This window comes from Neoarius graeffei, chromosome 11 (genome assembly GCF_027579695.1).
Source record: "Neoarius graeffei isolate fNeoGra1 chromosome 11, fNeoGra1.pri, whole genome shotgun sequence".
NCBI lineage: Eukaryota > Metazoa > Chordata > Actinopteri > Siluriformes > Ariidae > Neoarius > Neoarius graeffei.
In genome coordinates, this window is record NC_083579.1 from 67,546,540 (window position 1) to 67,565,230 (window position 18,691).

An 18,691-nucleotide genomic window follows, 5' to 3' on the forward strand; every position below is an offset into this window, starting at 1 on the left:
ATGGAGATGCTGATTTCCTTTCCCAGCAGGACTTAGCACCTGCTCGCAGTGCCAAAACTACTACCAAATGGTTTGCTGACCATGATATTACTGTGCTTAATTGGCCAGCCAACTCGCCTGACCTGAACCCCAGAGAGAATCTATGGGGTATTGTCAAGAGGAAGATGAGAAACACCCGACCCAAAAATACAGATGAGCTGAAGGCCACAGTCAAAGCAACCTGGGCTTCACTAACACCTCAGCAGTGCCACAGGCTGATCATCTCCATGCCACGCCGCATTGATGCGGTAATTCATATTAAAGGAGCCCCAACCAAGTATTGAGTGTATAAATGAAAATACTTTTCAGAAGTTGGACATTTCTGAATTGTAAATCCTTTTTTGATTGATCTGAGCAAATACTCTAATAAGTTGAGATATTGGATTTCCATTTTTCATGAACTATAAGCCATAATCATCAAAATTAAAACAAAAAGGGCTTGAAATATTTCATGTTCTGTGTTCTGAATATAGAATATATAAGAGTTTACCTTTTTTAATTAAATTACAAAAAAAATAACTTTTTCATGATATTCTAATTGTTTGAGATGCACTAGTATTAGAACGAGTAAATTAATATCATCCTGTGGTTTGAATTACAGTTTGCACTAGTTTCAGAGTTATTGTTTTATAAAATTAAATTACACCCAAATAGTCAAGGCAGCGCTGTCATTTAAAATACGCTAACAGATCAAGAATGTTTATACTGGCCGTGGATTTATAAATGCAACTATAGAGGATACAGTATTTCGCCATGTAGCTTTTTTATTACTTTATTTATCCAGTGGTCTGGGGAGTGTTCAGGTGTGCCTTGTTTTTATCTTTTATTTATGTCATTCTAAAAAACACTGAACCAATATAACTCATAAAATCCTGAGGTTGTGCATTGCACCACTTGTTCTACTGCCTTTCAAATGCCCAGTAAACACTAATTTTTCAGTTCCAATGATATTTTATTTTAGTAATATCTTGTGTATAATTTGTGCGGCACTGTTTTTCTCTGTCATATTACCATTTTTCCAGTGTCACATGGGGTTTTTATGTTCTCTACTTGTAATTCTGGTGCTATGTCACACTTGCTGTGTGTTTCTGTGTGCATCCAAGTGTTCCAGGATAAGCCAGCTCTTCCTCCCTCCCAAGCCCAGGCGGTAATGCAAAACATGCCTTTACGAGATTACTCTTACCTGGCTTCAATTCGGAAGCTTCTCTGGAACAAACCCTTTGTCCTACTCATCATCACCTATGGTAGGCCAGACACAGTTATGGTAACATTTCCACATTTACTGTCGGTAATCTCACATCCATATAATGGTTTTATTATGTCAGTACTAGAATGAAACACAACAATGACAGACATAATTTGTAGAGGTGTTCACATTAATGAAGAATACAATTCAAATATTGTATGGTTGATAACATTTAGAACATGCTTTTCTTCCATTTGTTTTATGCAATTATTTAAGTATCAGTAACTAAGAGACATCCAGCAATCCAAATCCTGGAAAATTCAGAAAGATGGACATTGAAGGAAGGAAATCAAAAGGAAATGTGGCAAAGTGCTTCATTTAAATGAAAAAAAAAAAAAAAGAATAAAATAAGATAACAAGACAGGGAATCCCAGCCCAGTTCCAGGACTTCGCAATTATTATTTATACTGCTATAGTCAAGTCAAGTCAAGTTTATTTGTATAGCGCTTTTAACAATAAACATTGTCGCAAAGCAGCTTTACAGAATTTGAACGACTTAAAACATGAGCTAATTTTATCCCTAATCTATCCCCAATGAGCACGCCTGTGGCGACGGTGGCAAGGAAAAACTCCCTCAGACGACATGAGGAAGAAACCTCGAGAGGAACCAGACTCAAAAGGGAACCCATCCTCATTTGGGCAACAACAGACAGCCTGACTATAATATTAACAGTTTTAACATGAGGACAGTTTTGTTGATGTTATAACTCTTCATTGATGGAAACTTGAGTGCAAAACTGTTCATGATAACTGCAGTCCTAAAGTTAGCAAGACAACTGTAGTCCTCAGCCATAAAAGCATTACTGTAAGAGTCCAGAGCATCCTCCAGGTATAACCCTCAACTGTCCTCATGGGGCCGTCCTTCACAGGAGCGGTGCGATAAAACTCCGACCAGACACAGGGCACCAGGATGGACCAAGCAGGTCCGAGGGGCAGAAGAGGCCAGCATCTCAATCCCAGGACCAACATGTAACTCAGAGGGACAGATTGGGGGGGGGGAGAAAGAAAACACGTTGTTAGGTCTGCCCTAAAAATGACAAGTATTAAATCTGTGTGGTAGGCTCGCAGAGACGAGAGTCTTTACATCAGGCATAACACACAACAATGGCATGTAATATGGTAAAAAATATATCATGACCTGTTCTGGCTGGATGCTTGATTGGGTGATGGGAGCACACTCCTCAGCAATGATGAGATGCAGATGGGACCCTTGGCTGGCCAAGACAATTCAGTTACATTTCACCGGGTCTGGGACATGCGACGGAAAGTCTGACGGCCGAGTCCCTGCAGGCTACGATAGCCAGTCGAGGTCTCCACCCTCTCCACCAAAAGATTTCCTGTTGACTCCATAATGTATAGTATACTCCAAACTATAGCTGTTGTTAAAGATGACTTGGATATTGCTAAAATATTATGCACAATTTACTGTACACGCTCTTCATCCAGACGCAACATTGATAGCACCTATAGCTCCACATTATAGGTTTCAGTACAATACTCATATTTACTCTCTACTGCATTGTTGCTTTTTGTCAGTTGTTGGTTTTGATTTTGGATTGTAGTTTTGGTTGAAGTTCAAATTGAGTTCATCTTAAGTTTATTATTCACCCAAAGTAGGTCAGCAGGCACCATGTTTTACCTTTATTCCTTTAAATTAGACTCTTATTATATATATAAAAAAAATCTATCATCCTTCATGGCTCATCGAAATCTTCAAATTGGACAGTAAATAAAATGGCACAATTTGTTGTATAATGCAAAATTACGGTACCTGACATCCTGAGACCACAATATGATGCGCAAATGAAGCATATCACACTCGTACTTGCATTTTATTCTTGCAGGATTAAATGTTGGGTGTTTTTATGCTATTTCAACTCTGCTGAACCGGATGATCATTGGCTACTACCCTGTAAGTCCCATCAAATCTTCTCTTCCGTTCTGATTATCTCCCAGTTTGCTTCTCTGGATGAGGCACAGGAGCTGTCAGATGTAGAAACGTAATGCCATCCCTTTAGGCAGTGCACAGTCTCTGTGTAGCTCCACAGGAATCCTCAAGCATTTATCACGTTGTTCGGATACTATTCTTGTTTTTAGATGATTATTTCTTGCGGAATTAACTTTCAGTGATGTTTTCAAATAGATCCTATATATAGTCTGGTACTTAACACAGACTGCCCCAAGCTCCGCTAGATAGAATAGTCTCAATAAGGTTTCTGTTTATAGAGATAACTCAAGAAATCTTGGCATACTAAAACAAGCTCATCTTTTTTTTCCATTCACAGGGAGAAGAGGTGAATGCTGGAAGAATTGGTCTGACTCTTGTCATTTCTGGTATGGTGGGCTCTCTCATCTGTGGCATCTGGTTGGACAAATCAAAGACTTACAAGTATGCATCATGTTACCATAACCATGTCTGCAGTGTCACTAGAAATATGTACAAAATACACCAATAAACCACACAATGTTCATAACTTGCATGTAAAAACTAACGTGCTGTGGAAGCACCAGCCTGTCATTCTTACACAACTGTGATTAGTTGCCAGGGAGAAATTAAAAAAAAAAAAGGAAATAGGACCTTTTGTAGCTTTTTATTGTTAGGGATCTTTTTATTCTATCATAAGTAAATGCTTTTTAGTCCTGGGTATGACTTTAAGCTGCAACCAGTGGGGAGTCTCAGGTCCAGGAGGACTTGAGTATTGGGGACAGTGGAGTTACTCCTTAATTATCATTGCGCCCAGGTCCGCTCTGACCCGGAGTGGTAGCACCTGCCCGAGTTCCAGCTATTGGTTAAATAGTACATCACCAATAAGCAGAGGTGGACAAAGTACCCAACTTCATTACTTAAGTCAAAGTACAAATCCCACTGGTCAAATGTTACTCCGATACAAGTGAAAGTTGCACAATCAAATTTTTACTAAAGTACTGAAGTACTTGCTTTTAAAAATCTCATCTCATTATCTCTAGCCGCTTTATCCTGTTCTACAGGGTCGCAGGCAAGCTGGAGCCTATCCCAGCTGACTACGGGCAAAAGGCAGGGTACACCCTGGACAAGTCGCCAGGTCATCACAGGGCTGACACATAGACATGTATTTGGACTGTGGGGGAAACCAGAGCACCTGGAGGAAACCCATGTGGGCACGGAGAGAACATGCAAACCCCGCACAGAAAGGCCCTTGCCGGCCACGGGGCTCGAACCCAGACCTCCTTGCTGTGAGGTGACAGCGCTAACCACTACACCACCGTGCCGCCCCGCTTTTAAAAATACTTAAGTATTAAAAGTACATTTTCTGTCAATGCATCGTTATATTATTGCCAGAATGCTTACAAAACCTAATGCCATTACCAAAGACAGAAATGTGAATTTACAAAATGAACACATGCTGTGCCATCATGGTGGTTTAACATTAAGCTAGGTAGTCAGTGAGACTCCACCTGACATGCGATTAAGAAATTAAAGTGTGAATGTGAGTGTGAATGGTTGTTTGTCTCTATGTGTCAGCCCTGCAATGATCTGGTGACTTGTTCAGGGTATACCCCGCCTCTCGCCCATAGTCAGCTGGGATAGGCTCCAGCTTGCTCGCGACCCTGTACAGGATAAGCGTTTATGGATAATGGATGGATGGATATTCTCCCACTGTAATGTTTGATTAACTTTATCCTGAAGTGTGATAAGTCTTTGGAACAATAATCACAGTGTACTAATACCATAGTACGTACAAACATTAGCATCTTCAGTGAGTGGGCACCCTGTTTTATTTAAAGAACAGGGATTTATCAAAGTCTGATCTTCACAACACGTGTTTGTGGAAGTGTATCATGGCACAAACAAAGGAGATTTCTGAGGACCTCAGAAAAAGTGTTGTTGATGCTCATCTAGCTGGAAAAGGTTACAAAACCATCTCTAAAGAGTTTGGACTCCACCAATCCACAGTCAGACAGATTGTGTACAAATGGAGGAAATTCAAGACCATTGTTACCCTCCCCAGGAGTGGGCGAACAACAAAGATCACTCCAAGAGCAAGGCGTGTAAGGCAGCTGGGCCATAGAAGGTTCACGCTGCACGCTGCATGCTGCACACTACACGCTACACGCGTGTAAAGAAAAGTGGACAAACGTAGCATGACTTGCTCTGGGCCATAGAACGGCGTTCACGTTGCACGCTGCACGCTGCACACTTCACGCGTGAAGCGTGAAATGAACATGCATACTTTTTTCTAGGCGTGAAGATGGAAATTCCAGTCAATGCATGCGGTCACCGCCGCGCCAGCCAATCAGAACGGGTCTAGGGAGATAACTCTATGCTTTCAGGGGAAAACTTCAGAAAAAATATAATTGAATGGTATAATTGAAAAATAGTTCTTCATCGGGATTGTCAAGCAGATTATAGAATGTTCGGTGAAATTCACCACGGGTTTCTCTCAGAAGGAAGTGTTCTCGGCTCCAAATTCTGTTCCTTTTTCTCTTCCTCTGTCTCAGTAAAAGCAGAATGAGGCAATCGTCGTCATCCGAAGAGTCCATATTGCGGTCAAAGTAGAACAGACGCAACACGTGAACATCCAAGCATGAAGTTTAATGGCCCAGGGTCCGGTTCTTCACGTGAACGTGTAGCGTGCAGCATGCAGCGTGCAGCGTGAACCTTCTATGGCCCATCTGCCTAACACTCGGCGAGGTCATAAAGGACCCCAGGATAACTTCTAAGCAACTGAAGGCCTCTCTCACATTGGCTAATGTTCATGAGTCCACCATCAGGAGAACCCTGAACAACAATGGTGTGCATGGCAGGGTTGCAAGGAGAAAGCCACTGCTCTCCAAAAAAAAAAGATTGCTGATTGTCTGCAGTTTGCTAAAGATCACGTGGACAAGCCAGAAGGCTATTGGAAAAATGTTTTGTGGATGGATGAGACCAAAATAGAACTTTTTGGTTTAAATGAGAAGCGTTATGTTTGGAGAAAGGAAAACACTGCATTTCAACAAAAGAACCTTATCCCAGCTGTGAAACATGGTGGTGGTAGTATCATGGTTTGGGTCTGTTTTGCTGCATCTGGGCCAGGACGGCTTGCCATCATTGATGGAACAATGAATTCTGAATTATACCAGTGAATTCTAAAGGAAAATTTTAGAACATCTGTCCATGAACTGAATCTCAAGAGAAGGTGGGTCATGCAGCAAGACAACGACCCTAAAGACACAAGTCATTCTACCAAAGAATAGTTAAAGAAGAATAAAGTTAATGTTTTGGAATGGCCAAGTCAAAGTCCTGACCTAAATCCAGTCAAAATGTTGTGGAAGGACCTGAAGCGAGCAGTTCATGTGAGGAAACCCACCAACATCCCAGAGTTGAAGCTGTTCTATACAGAGGAATGGGCTAAAATTCCTCCAAGCCGGTGTGCAGGACTGATCAACAGTTACCAGAAGTGTTTAGTTGCAGTTATTGCTGCACAAGGGGGTCACACCAGATACTGAAAGCAAAAGTTCACATACCTTTGCCACTCATAGATATGTAATATTGGATCATTTTCCTCACTAAATAAATGACCAAGTATAATATTTTTGTCTCATTTGTTTAACTGGGTTCTCTTTATCTACTTTTAGGACTTGTGTGAAAATCTGATGATGTTTTAGGTCACATTTATGCAGAAATATAGAAAATTTTAAAGGGTTCGCAAACTTTCAAGCACCACTGTATATACTTTGTCAAGTCTTTTATCAAGTTAACAAACTGTTAAAAACGTTTTACAAGGTGACTTCTAGACCAATCTTGATGCTCTGCCGCTAATGCCTTACTTTTTCGGATAATTTTCAGATCTGTTTTGTTAAAGTAAGTTGCTGTTCAGTGTATATTAAAATGGGATATCCCATTAACCAAACTATCTAATGAAGCTCTCTAATCTTGGAAATGATATCACAGATGTTAAAAGAAGAGTTGCTAATGTTAAACTTAGCCTGACTTTATCATTCCCAGTAAATATCTCAACTTTTTTTGCTAGGACGTGGCCTAAAACAACCTCCCATTTCAACGAGCACGTATAATTCAGACAATTCAGTTTCTTATCTTATAAATCTAAACAAGCCTGAGGCCAATTCCAACAGTGGCAGTGAAGTGGGACATTTTCTTATGCATGGTTGTCCACTACAGCACCATTTCATCAGACATTGTTTGCTTTAAGAGAGCCATGGCCTGAAAAGAGTTGCTCAGGAATCTTGTTTTGAAAGTGAGAATGTTCATGATGTGATTAATGTATTATGAGTGTAGTGTTTGGGGAAAGATGAAAATCGCAAGGAGAACATAACACTTAGACAGTACATGGCACGATCCTCCTCATACACAATACATTCATGATCGTTATCAGAAACCACGAGACAATAAATGCATGTATCGAAGTTATTCCTTTAAAATAATGCTCAGTCAGATTACATTCTCTCAGCTCATTGATGGTCTGTATTTCCATCTTTCCTCCTCCAGACAGACCACACTTGCCATATATCTCCTGTCGTTTGTAGGAATGGTGATTTACTCCTTCACTCTTAACCTGGGCCATCTCTGGATAGTCTTCATTACATCGGCAATTTTGGGGTAAGAGCTATTCCATTATTTGTCACTATCTATTATTAGCTTGGTGAATACAAAGTATTAAAAAAGCAGCTTGCAAAGAGACGCATTTGAATGACATTTGAAATGTCATTTATTTACACATTTTATTTATGGTAGAATATGACTGAAGACAGTATTGCTTGATATGGGAAAATGTATTTGTTTCAGAGAACATTTATATGGATTTGCTTTATCGTAACCAACCTGTAAACAGTACAGTACCATTGTGTGTATAGACCACACTATTGTGTGGTCAGTTTGAGCACAGAATCCTGACTAATTTAGATTTGAAGACTGTTGGATGTTGACTCAGAGTTGAAAAAATATATATCTTAATGGCTGGATTACAGAAATGGTTGCATTTTTTTTTCAGGTAATCATGCCTCACAATATTTAACAATTATTCACTGAAGGTCAAGTGAATATCAGTGATTATTATACATACGAGCCACTTTTACATGGAATAAAAACATATATTCTATTCCCTCCTAGTGGGTTTATTGATGGCATGCAATATTGTTATCATATTGCTTATCCTCCATGTATTACGCCACTCTCCCCAATGGAGAATGAGCATGCAATATTGTTATAATATTGCACGTTGTCAAGACAACACGACGTCACATGTCAGAGCTCATGCGTCTATCCAATGACAAAACTTTTCTGCTGTGCATGTGTAGAATTGTCGTCAAAGAAAGAGAGAAGATGAGTCTAATCCAGTGCTACTGCTAGGATTAGCTATGCTATAATTAAGCACTAAATAAATAAACTAAAAACTAAAACCGAAGACGTGCTGAACACCCGAAAGGCTACCAAAACTTCATTATATATTCTTCATGCATATTTACAAGAGAAAAACATACCAATGGACATCAAAAAGCTGGAAAAGAGACACGTCGGAGATGCAAAACTTCTGCGCTGTCAGTGACTGTGACAGTTAGTAAACAAGCATGGCCACGAGGTTTGCTTTGTTAAAAGTGGAAGATTTTGAGAGAATTTTGACTGTCAGGTCGCTCTGTTGTGTGTAGTTGTCAATATTGATTTTAAAAGTAACTAAGTAAATTACACAGGGAAAATAATTATAATAATAATTATAAATCGGCTTGACTGCGCTAGCATTGGCCTGCGCTAGTATTGGCCTTCGCTAACACTACACCAGCTAGAAGGTAACTGGACTGCCATGCTAACAGCACCAAGTCACGGGTAAGCTTGCGTTGGCCTTTGCTAATGCTACTGCTGAATGCTACACCACCTAGAAGGGAACTGGACTACCACGCTAACAGCACCAAGTCACAGGTAAGCTCGCGTTGGCCTTCGAGAATGCTGATATGAAGAGTGTGTATGTATAATAATAATAACAATAAGGTGGCACGGTGGTGTAGTTGTCAAGTGTATGTGAGCATCAGGGTTTCCCACACTTGAAAGGGAAGGACTCGGACACAGGATTCCACTCGTCTTGTATTTTATTGGTTTTCAGTGGAACTGATGTTAGAATCAGAAGTAGAATCAGAGGTAGAATCAGAAGTAGAAGCTAGAAGCTTGGAGCTTGAAGCCGAAGTTAGAAGGTGAAAAACCTTTAAAAACATACAAACAAAATAAATGTATGAATAAATGCTTGTTTTTCTACAACAAAGCATGTATGAATAAATGCTTGTTTTTCTATAACAAAACCCAGGTTAATTAGGCAACAATATATAAATATTTATGTATAAGGTAAATTAGGTATATTTTAACCATTTTTAATAATTCAGGTAATATGTTGCTGAACAAATATAAATGAACAGAAAAACAGTTTTAAACTAAGAACCATTTTAACCATTAGCCCTTTCACAGGCAGTTTGTTCACTTTAACTGAAGATCTTTTACTACACGCCACTGAGAAAGGAAGTTTAAACCAATCACATTAAACCAATCACAGGTAAGGAACAAACATTTCTCATGTCCACGGATTACTGCGAGCGCAGCGTTTGCATATAAAAAAGTTCAGTGGGTTTACCGGTAGCCTTTTTTTTGTCCTTTTTTTCCCTGATGTGCTGTAAAGTTTGTGTTAGTAGCGAAGTTCTCTTTGCAACTGCTGCGCTGCTGCTTCGTTACAAACTGAATGTCAATTCTGCCTAGCGTTCTAGAACGACCGCTGCCCTGCTATTGGCTGCCCTGCTAACTAGCGTTGTGATTGGCTGCCTGTTCAGCGCAGCGTGCGCGCGCTGGTAGCGCAGCGATTCAGCGTAGCAGGAAGTGGCGGAGGCAGCTGTCAATCATGTAAGCCTGCGTTCAGGCACTCCTTGTGGCAGGTCGCCGCAACACCTCCCACTCGATCTTGGTGTGGCGCGACACGGGAAGATCGCACCCATCAGGCGAGCTGGTCTCTGCTGACTTGTTCCTCCACTGGGAGGAGGACAATGAGGCGTCGCACATCCCGATGCAGTGTGGTACCCTGTGGGTCCCAGGACTTTTCGGTTGGCTTTGGAGTCTTCACTCGAGCACGTCCACCTAGGGGGACTTTCACATGAACATCCCGGACAATGCCTTTGGAGTCTGCACTCACGCTGACCACTCTTGCAAGCTTGAATTGCCCCCTCAGTGCGTTTTGGTCGCAGAGCCACACTATGTCTCCGACGGCAACATTCCTTTTTGCAGTGTGCCACTTGCTGCGGATGAACAGGTTCGGACCTGCAAGTTGGCTCCAGGACCTCCAGAAGTGGCTAACTTGTGTTTGCATTTCTCGCAGTCTCTTGAAGGGGTAGGTGGTGTAGTCTACTGTTTTGAAGTCTCCAGTTTGTGTGGCTCGGCCAAGCAACAGTGTGTTTGGGGTTACGTAGTTGATGCGGTCCTCACGGCTCTGAACTCTGGCATCGATTGGCCTTTCGTTGGCAAGGTTAGCAGCTAGCTTAAGCACTGTCAGGAACTCACTGAAGGTAAGGCCTCCTCCGCCACCGAGGCTTTGCAGAGCTCTTTTGGTGACCTTGACAGCAGCTTCGGCCGCACCGTTCCGGTGGGGTGAGTCAGCTGGAAGGATTTTCCACGTCCAGCAGGTACCGTTTTTGGCAGCATACTCTTCAAGTGATTCTTTGTTCAGTTGTCTCAGGTAAGTATACATTTCTTCCAGGACAGGTTTCGCTCCAATGAAGTTTGTTCCAGGATCGGACCAGATCTTCTGCGGATGACCACGGATTGAGGTGAACCTCTGGTAAGCAAGGAGGAAGCTCTCTGTTGTTAGAGTGTTTGCCAGTTCGACATGGATGGCTCGGCTTGACATGCAGCAGAATAGTACGCCCCATACTTTCATGCTTGCTCTCCTTCTGACGTCATCCTTCACTTGATATGGTCCGAACAGGTCGACGGATGTGAACTGGAATGGCGCAGCTGGATTGACACGCTCTTCAGGTAAGTCACCCATGATTTGCTGACAGGTTCTTGCTCTTTCCTTCTTGCAGATGATGCAGTTGTCGACAACTTTTTGGGCCAGAATTCTTCCTCTGAACACCCAGGCTCTCTTTCGCATCCGCAGCAGAGTTCCTGCCACTCCGTCATGTCCCTCACTGTGTGCTTCACGGGCCAGGAGAGTGGAGACCCAGGCTTGGTATGGTAGCAGGGGAACAGCATTATGGTCCTCTTTGAAGGCCTGTATCCGCCCTCCACACATCAGGATCCCAGTTACTTGGTCTTTGTATACAACAAGCCTGTCAGTAGTTGTATTTGGGAAGTTCACACCTTCTTGCGCTGCCAGACATAGTTTCAGGAACACGTTTTTCCTTTCGCTGACAGTGATGACGCCAGATGAAGGTATTGCCTCCCACTTTGCTTCATCTCCCCTCTTGGCATGCAAGAACTTCTTAGCCGCCCTCCAAATCCATGCAACTGTCCCGACCAGCTGTCTTAGACTGCTGAAGCGCCTTTCGTCCAATAGATTTTGGACTGCTGCTACTGTTGGTGGCGGGTTTCTGGACTTGGATTGTGCTTCGTCTTGGACTGCAATTGGGCTTTGTGTCTTCAGCTGACTTCGGGTGAGTACAGCAGTGAATGTTTTCTTCTGCATTTTTGTGATGTTGTCTCTTGCCTGTGCAGCAACATCTTTCGCTGACTTTTTTGGCCACTCACTCTCAGGAAGCTGAAGGAACTGCGGACCTGACTGCCACTTGGATTTCTCGATTAGGTCATCAGGACTGGCCCCTCGGGTGATAATATCTACAATGTTCTCGGCACCTGGAATCCACCACCAATCTCGGATGTCAGTGCTGCTCTGGATCTCACCAACTCTGTTTGCATAGAAGGTTTGGTATCCATAACTTTCACGCTGTATGGCACCCAAGATGGTCTGGCTGTCGACTAGATGATACCACCTCTTGACCTCGATTCGGCAGTGCTTTTGGAAGTAATTCTTCAGCCATGCTGCAAAGACTGCTCCGCACATTTCTGCTTTCACAGGGTCACCTTTATGGTCAAGGGGGGTTTGTTCTCTCACTTGTTCTTTCAACAAGTCCTGGCCGAGGTGCATTTTCTTCCTCCTCTTGGAGAAGTTCACTGCAACCATGACATGTAACTTGTCATTGTCGACGGTGTAGCCGAGGCCCAGGGCTTTGTTATCCTCTTCAGTGAGTTGGTTTGGCAGGATCATGGTGTTTGACTCGATCTTCTCACCTCTCGACTCGCTCCTCCCACTTTGATCCGAGTAGATCCAGGGCTTCATGAAGAACCCTCCTGCTCGAAGGATCTGCTCAATGTTGGATGTAAGGTGTTTCAGGTGGTCGAGGTTGTTGTGGGAAGTCAATATGTCATCGACATAGGCATCCTCTTCGAGGACACGTCTCTCCTCTTTGAAGTGGTTGAATGAAGGCAGGCTGGCAGTCTCTTGTATGGCAACTTGGGCTATGCAACCAGCAGGTTTGTCTCCAATGACAGCTGCAGTGCGCATGGATTTTGCAAAGTGAGTCTTGGAGTTGTGGGCCGTTAAGGTGACTTCCTCAAGGAGGTCTGGGTGTGTGCCTCCAATGGTCTTGCCAAGCGGGCCATCCCAGAGCACCAAGTCACCGACGGAACGAACCTTCTGGGGTACCAGCTGCCCTTCTTTGTGGCTGATGAGGAGTTGGATCTCCTTTTGGTCTTGCTAGATCTTCCAGGGAGATGTCTGAGAAGATTTTCTGCAGTTTTTTCGCCGGAACATGTTTGTGGACTTCCGCTATTTTGTCAAGTCCATAGCAGATGAGTTGGTGTGCTTTGAGTGTCCCTCTTGGGGTGCTGACTCGTATCTTAAGCAAGTAGCGCTTGGTTGCAACAGACACCTTCATCCCTCCAACGCCATGAACCTCCAGCGTAACGTCTTCACTTCTCAGGTTCAACTTGCTTGCAGCTTTGTGCGTTATGTAGTTTGTGGCTGATGCCAGGTCGATGAGGGTCCCGACACTCTGTCCATCATTAGCAGTGACATTGAGGAGCATTAGGATGACTGGGTACTCGGTGAGGCAGTGTTCATCTAAAAGACCTCTCTCAGCAGCACTGGAGTTGAATGCCCTGGACGCTATGTTGCAGAAGGCATCTCGACACTGTTGTGCCAGCTCTGGTGTGAGTTTGGAGAGGAACTGCTCCTGGGTTTCAGTGAGTCTTCTGCCCTCAGCCCTCACTGGACTGAACTTGGGTGTTCTTTGGGACTGGGGTCTGGTAACTGGACAGAGGAGGAAGTGGTGTTGGTCTTTGCATTCTGGATTCCCGCACAGGTAAGTGGTTTTCTTGCAGCTTTCACCAGTGTGGACTTCGAGGCATCTTTTGCAGGCACCGAGTTGTTGTGCTGCATCCCTCTTCTCCGATGGCTTTAGGTCAGTTCTAAACTTTCTGCAGAAGTACAGTTTTCTTCTGTGCTTTGGGTCACCACAGACGATGCAGCCTGCTGCGTCACCGTTGGATGACACTGCCGGACTGTTGGTTGCTTTTGTTCTGGCTTGCTTCAGGAACTTGGTCTTGTCCTTGGCAGGTTCAACGCCATCTTTCAGTTGGTCAAGTTGCTCATATATGGCTTCCTGTGACTTTAGGTAAGCCAGCAGCTTGTCAAAGCGGTTGTGATGGTCCACAGCGTTACTCACATCAGCAGCATAGGTGAGCCAGTCTTTCTTTAAAGTTTCTGGAAGCTTGCCCTCAATGGATTTGGTCACAATGGGGTTCTTTATGGCCTCGGCATTGTCCAGTTCATTTAAGTCGTAGAGAGCTTTTTCCACTGTTTGGATGAGCTCGATGACTCTTCTTGGCTGGCCGGCTTTGACTGCAGGAGTTGCTTGTAGATCTTCAATGATCTCGAGAGCAATTTTGGCTTGGTTCCCAAACCGGTTATCCAGGACTCTGAAGATTTCGTTTGAGGAGCTGTAGGTCGACAGGTGTAGGTTTTCGGCCACCTTTTCATCGATGCTGTCGAGCAGCTGGAATTTCTTGACCTCTCTAGACCCTGTTGGTTCACCCTGCTTCTGTAGAGCTTCCCACTCCTTCTTCCACCTGTAGTAACTTCGCTGGTTGCCAGCAAACTTTGGAAGGGCTGTAGCTTTCAGCTTTATTGCTGGCACTGGAGCTGTACGGTGGACAGTGGGCTCTTCAGATTCTGTCTTGATCTTTGCAGCTTTGATGAAGGTGGCCTTGCGCGACACCAGCTGGGGAAGTTGCACTTCGAGCTCTGTCATGCGGTGATCAAAGTCTCTTTGTTCTGCAGCGGGAGCCCAGCGGTTCCAGTCACGGTGCGCTTCTTTTGCCTTCAGCACCAACATCTCAAAGTGCTTCAGCATGAACTCATATGCCTCCAGAGTCACGTCGAGCTGGGCAGAGGAGACATTCTTGCAGTCAGCTTCAGCGATGTATAGAGCAAGGGGCAGCTCTTTCTCCCCATACGATTCCCAGAGTGTTTGTTGAATTAGGAGCTTTGCTTCTTTAGTCCTCTGCTTACAGTATGCCTCTATCTTCTCCAGGTCGGCTTTCTTCTCGGCGCCCAGGTCCTCTACAGTGGCTGCGGCTGCTTCTGCCATGTAGGCGGCCTCAATCTCTTCGTTCGCCTCCATGAGTCTCGAGCTTTCTGCTGTAAGCTTGTTGAAGTTTTGCTTTAGCTCCTCCACAGTCATCTCTGAGTGTGTTCTTGCAATGCAGTTAGCAAGACGGGAGAAAAGTCTTTTGGCTGTGGATCGCTCTGTTTTCAGTTCTTCTAATGACTTCGCCATTTCGTTTCTTTTTTCCAGATGACTTCAAGCTTTATCCTCCAGGCCCCCAGGTGAAGTGTCTTCCCTCTCTGTTGGGTTGTGGCACGAGTGGAGTCTTGCTTCTTGGTCACTGGTTTCGGTTTGATGCACTGGTGCAGCGGTGATTCACTGGCAGTCGTCTGGCAGTCGTCAGTTTCCACTGGTGCATCGGTTTTTCACTGTCAAGTGTATGTGAGCATCAGGGTTTCCCACACTTGAAAGGGAAGGACTCGGACACAGGATTCCACTCGTCTTGTATTTTATTGGTTTTCAGTGGAACTGACGTTAGAATCAGAAGTAGAATCAGAGGTAGAATCAGAAGTAGAAGCTAGAAGCTTGGAGCTTGAAGCCGAAGTTAGAAGGTGAAAAACCTTTAAAAACATACAAACAAAATAAATGTATGAATAAATGCTTGTTTTTCTACAACAAAGCATGTATGAATAAATGCTTGTTTTTCTATAACAAAACCCAAGTTAATTAGGCAACAATATATAAATATTTATGTATAAGGTAAATTAGGTATATTTTAACCATTTTTAATAATTCAGGTAATATGTTGCTGAACAAATATAAATGAACAGAAAAACAGTTTTAAACTAAGAACCATTTTAACCATTAGCCCTTTCACAGGCAGTTTGTTCACTTTAACTGAAGATCTTTTACTACACGCCACTGAGAAAGGAAGTTTAAACCAATCACATTAAACCAATCACAGGTAAGGAACAAACATTTCTCATGTCCACGGATTACTGCGAGCGCAGCGTTTGCATATAAAAAAGTTCAGTGGGTTTACCGGTAGCCTTTTTTTTGTCCTTTTTTTCCCTGATGTGCTGTAAAGTTTGTGTTAGTAGCGAAGTTCTCTTTGCAACTGCTGCGCTGCTGCTTCGTTACAAACTGAATGTCAATTCTGCCTAGCGTTCTAGAACGACCGCTGCCCTGCTATTGGCTGCCCTGCTAACTAGCGTTGTGATTGGCTGCCTGTTCAGCGCAGCGTGCGCGCGCTGGTAGCGCAGCGATTCAGCGTAGCAGGAAGTGGCGGAGGCAGCTGTCAATCATGTAAGCCTGCGTTCAGGCACTCCTTGTGGCAGGTCGCCGCAACAGTAGTGGTTAACGCTGTCGCCTCACAGCAAGAAGGTCCGGGTTCGAGCCCCATGGCCGGTGAGGGCCTTTCTGTGCTGAGTTTGCATGTTCTCCCCGTGTCCGCGTGGGTTTCCTCCGGGTGCTCCGGTTTCCCCCACAGTCCAAAGACATGCAGGTTAGGTTAACTGGTGACTCTAAATTGACCGTAGGTGTGAATGTGAATGGTTGTCTATGTGTCAGCCCTGTGATGACCTGCAACTTGTCCAGGGTGTACCCCGCCTTTCGCCCGTAGTCAGCTGGGATAGGCTCCAGCTTGCCTGCGACCCTGTAGAACAGGATAAAGCGGCTAGAGATAATGAGATGAGATAATAATAATGGCTGGCTTTTTTCATGGTATATCAGATATATTCCATTCAGCTAGCATGATATTGAACCTGTCTTTAACTCATTCAGTATCATGCTAGCTGAATGGAATATATCTGATAGACCACTCAAAGCCAAACAATATTATTTAAATAATAACCAAGATGAAGTCAAGGTTATTATTTACCGATATTCACTGAGCCTGAGGTGGATAATTGTTTGAGTATAAATACACAGGTGATTATTTTCAAAAAATTTTATTAAAAAATTATTTATTTCAAACTTCAAAAGTAGCATGCAAATATAATAACACCACGCGCAGACTCGTGTCACTTATCTATGCCGACTCACATAAAATACTTTGTTTTCAAATAGATAAAATAAATCACAATTCCACCTTACCTTTGAATAGTCTTAGAGCAAACTTCATCGTATCTTTAGTGCTTTCAGGAACAGCATTTTCTTTCATAAGGTGTCATTCTTCCTCACTTACAGTGACAAAGCGATTGGCTGCCATTTTGCCGAGTCGCTCAAGGTGATTATCGAGAAATAGTCCAAACTTCTCAACCACTCAGTGTGCGCGATTTCCTATCCACAACTTTCCCGAACTCTGACCTTTCCCATGGTTCACTGCTGCGTCATAGAGGAAGCCGAGAACTTTCTTCCGTTCCACTGTGTTGACGTTTGTAGCTAACGATAACTGCTAGGTAGGTAAGATCAAATATGACTAAAAGATGGTTACACGGGTCCGATTTTCTGACGTGCTCTGGGGATAATATGATCAAAGTGCCCCATTCATCTACCCTCACGGAATGGATAGACGACATGAAGTTGTGGCCCGACGTCAGCTACGTTGACATTGTGAATTATTTTATTCTTAGTGATGACATTGATTTGTTGATGACGAAGAACTAAGGAGCTACAAAAGCACGGAGGCGTACAATTATCTACACAGGAATAAAATTGGCATAATTATGTGTGAAAGAGGGGGCGAATTTGTTTGTTTCAAGGCTGAGGTTGAGCCTAGCCAGAGCACAAACAAATTCAAACACCTGGCCTAGGTAATGATGAGATCCAGTGGCGTGACAGAAATGGTCAGCTGTTCCTGCACTGCATGGTTAGGGAAATCCGACAGTCATGCAGCAGCTATCATCCGGAAGGTCGGCTATGTCAGAGTAGAGCGACTGTATTATTGTATTGGTTTACTATTAATGTAATGTTTATATATTGTAAGTCGCTTTGCACAAAAGCGTCTGCCAAATACCATAACCATAACCATATTAACCATCAGCACCTAGATCTAGTCTAATAGAACTCTAGCAGCCGACTGTACCGTGATGTCTGTTGTATCGGCTCAAGAAGCCAAAGCTAGGAGAGAAGCATACGCTAACCATTTTAATGCAGACGCAAATGCTGTCAAACTTTGGAAACAATGAACATACCACATTTAAATAATTCCTTGTCTATGTATTTGTCCAAGCTTCTTCAACTTCTTAACTCCCCTGATCATTCCAGATATTGGATGGTATTTGTAGGCCATTTGTTTACGCTAGTACTTCAGCACTGGTTGTTCTTGGATTCTCTCGGCTACCTGCACTTATTGTGAGTCGCTTTGAATAAAAACGTGAGCTAAATGACTGTAATGTTTGAATAATGTACAATGTCTAAACAACAATTACACAGAATTAATGTTGTTGATTCAGATCCATAATGCAGCAGTTAGTGGAAAGACAGGAATCGCATGTACAGATGAGCAGCGTATGGTGCTGGACAACAAATCTTGCGAGTCCATTTGTGCACCTGACGATGGCAGACGTTCAACCAGAAAAAGATGTTATCCTCTGACTAAAACATGGTTGTTGTAGCTAGCTCCACTCAGCTACGTTCGGCTCCCTCAGCCTCAGCTGCTTGGATAAACCGGAATTCAAAGACCGGCATCCGTGAGAGGTGGGTGTCATGGCGACCCCCATTGTCTCTCGCAGGAAAGCCGTGGATAATCAACTGCGTATTTATACTGATATGAAATATTAAATGAGAAGTTAAAGCTGTTTTAGTACATACCGTATCGTTAACTCAATGTGCCATATTTTCCTCGTAAACACCCCCAGAACCACAGGCAAAATCAACCAACAGCTAATGACAGCTGAAGCTACAAAAAGTAAC

General features: G+C 43.4%; 1 protein-coding gene across 2 annotated transcripts in view; it reads left to right on the forward strand.

The window, feature by feature from the left end:
• The window catches only part of flvcr2a (FLVCR choline and putative heme transporter 2a), a 50,892-nt gene that overhangs the window by 18,207 nt on the left and 13,994 nt on the right, over window positions 1-18,691 (forward strand). For both annotated transcript variants that reach the window (XM_060933154.1, XM_060933156.1), the window contains exons 3-6: window positions 1,143-1,283; window positions 3,130-3,197; window positions 3,571-3,674; window positions 7,752-7,862. In XM_060933154.1, coding sequence (XP_060789137.1) covers window positions 1,143-1,283; window positions 3,130-3,197; window positions 3,571-3,674; window positions 7,752-7,862 — 424 coding nt within the window. The remainder of the gene's footprint in view (window positions 1-1,142; window positions 1,284-3,129; window positions 3,198-3,570; window positions 3,675-7,751; window positions 7,863-18,691) is intronic.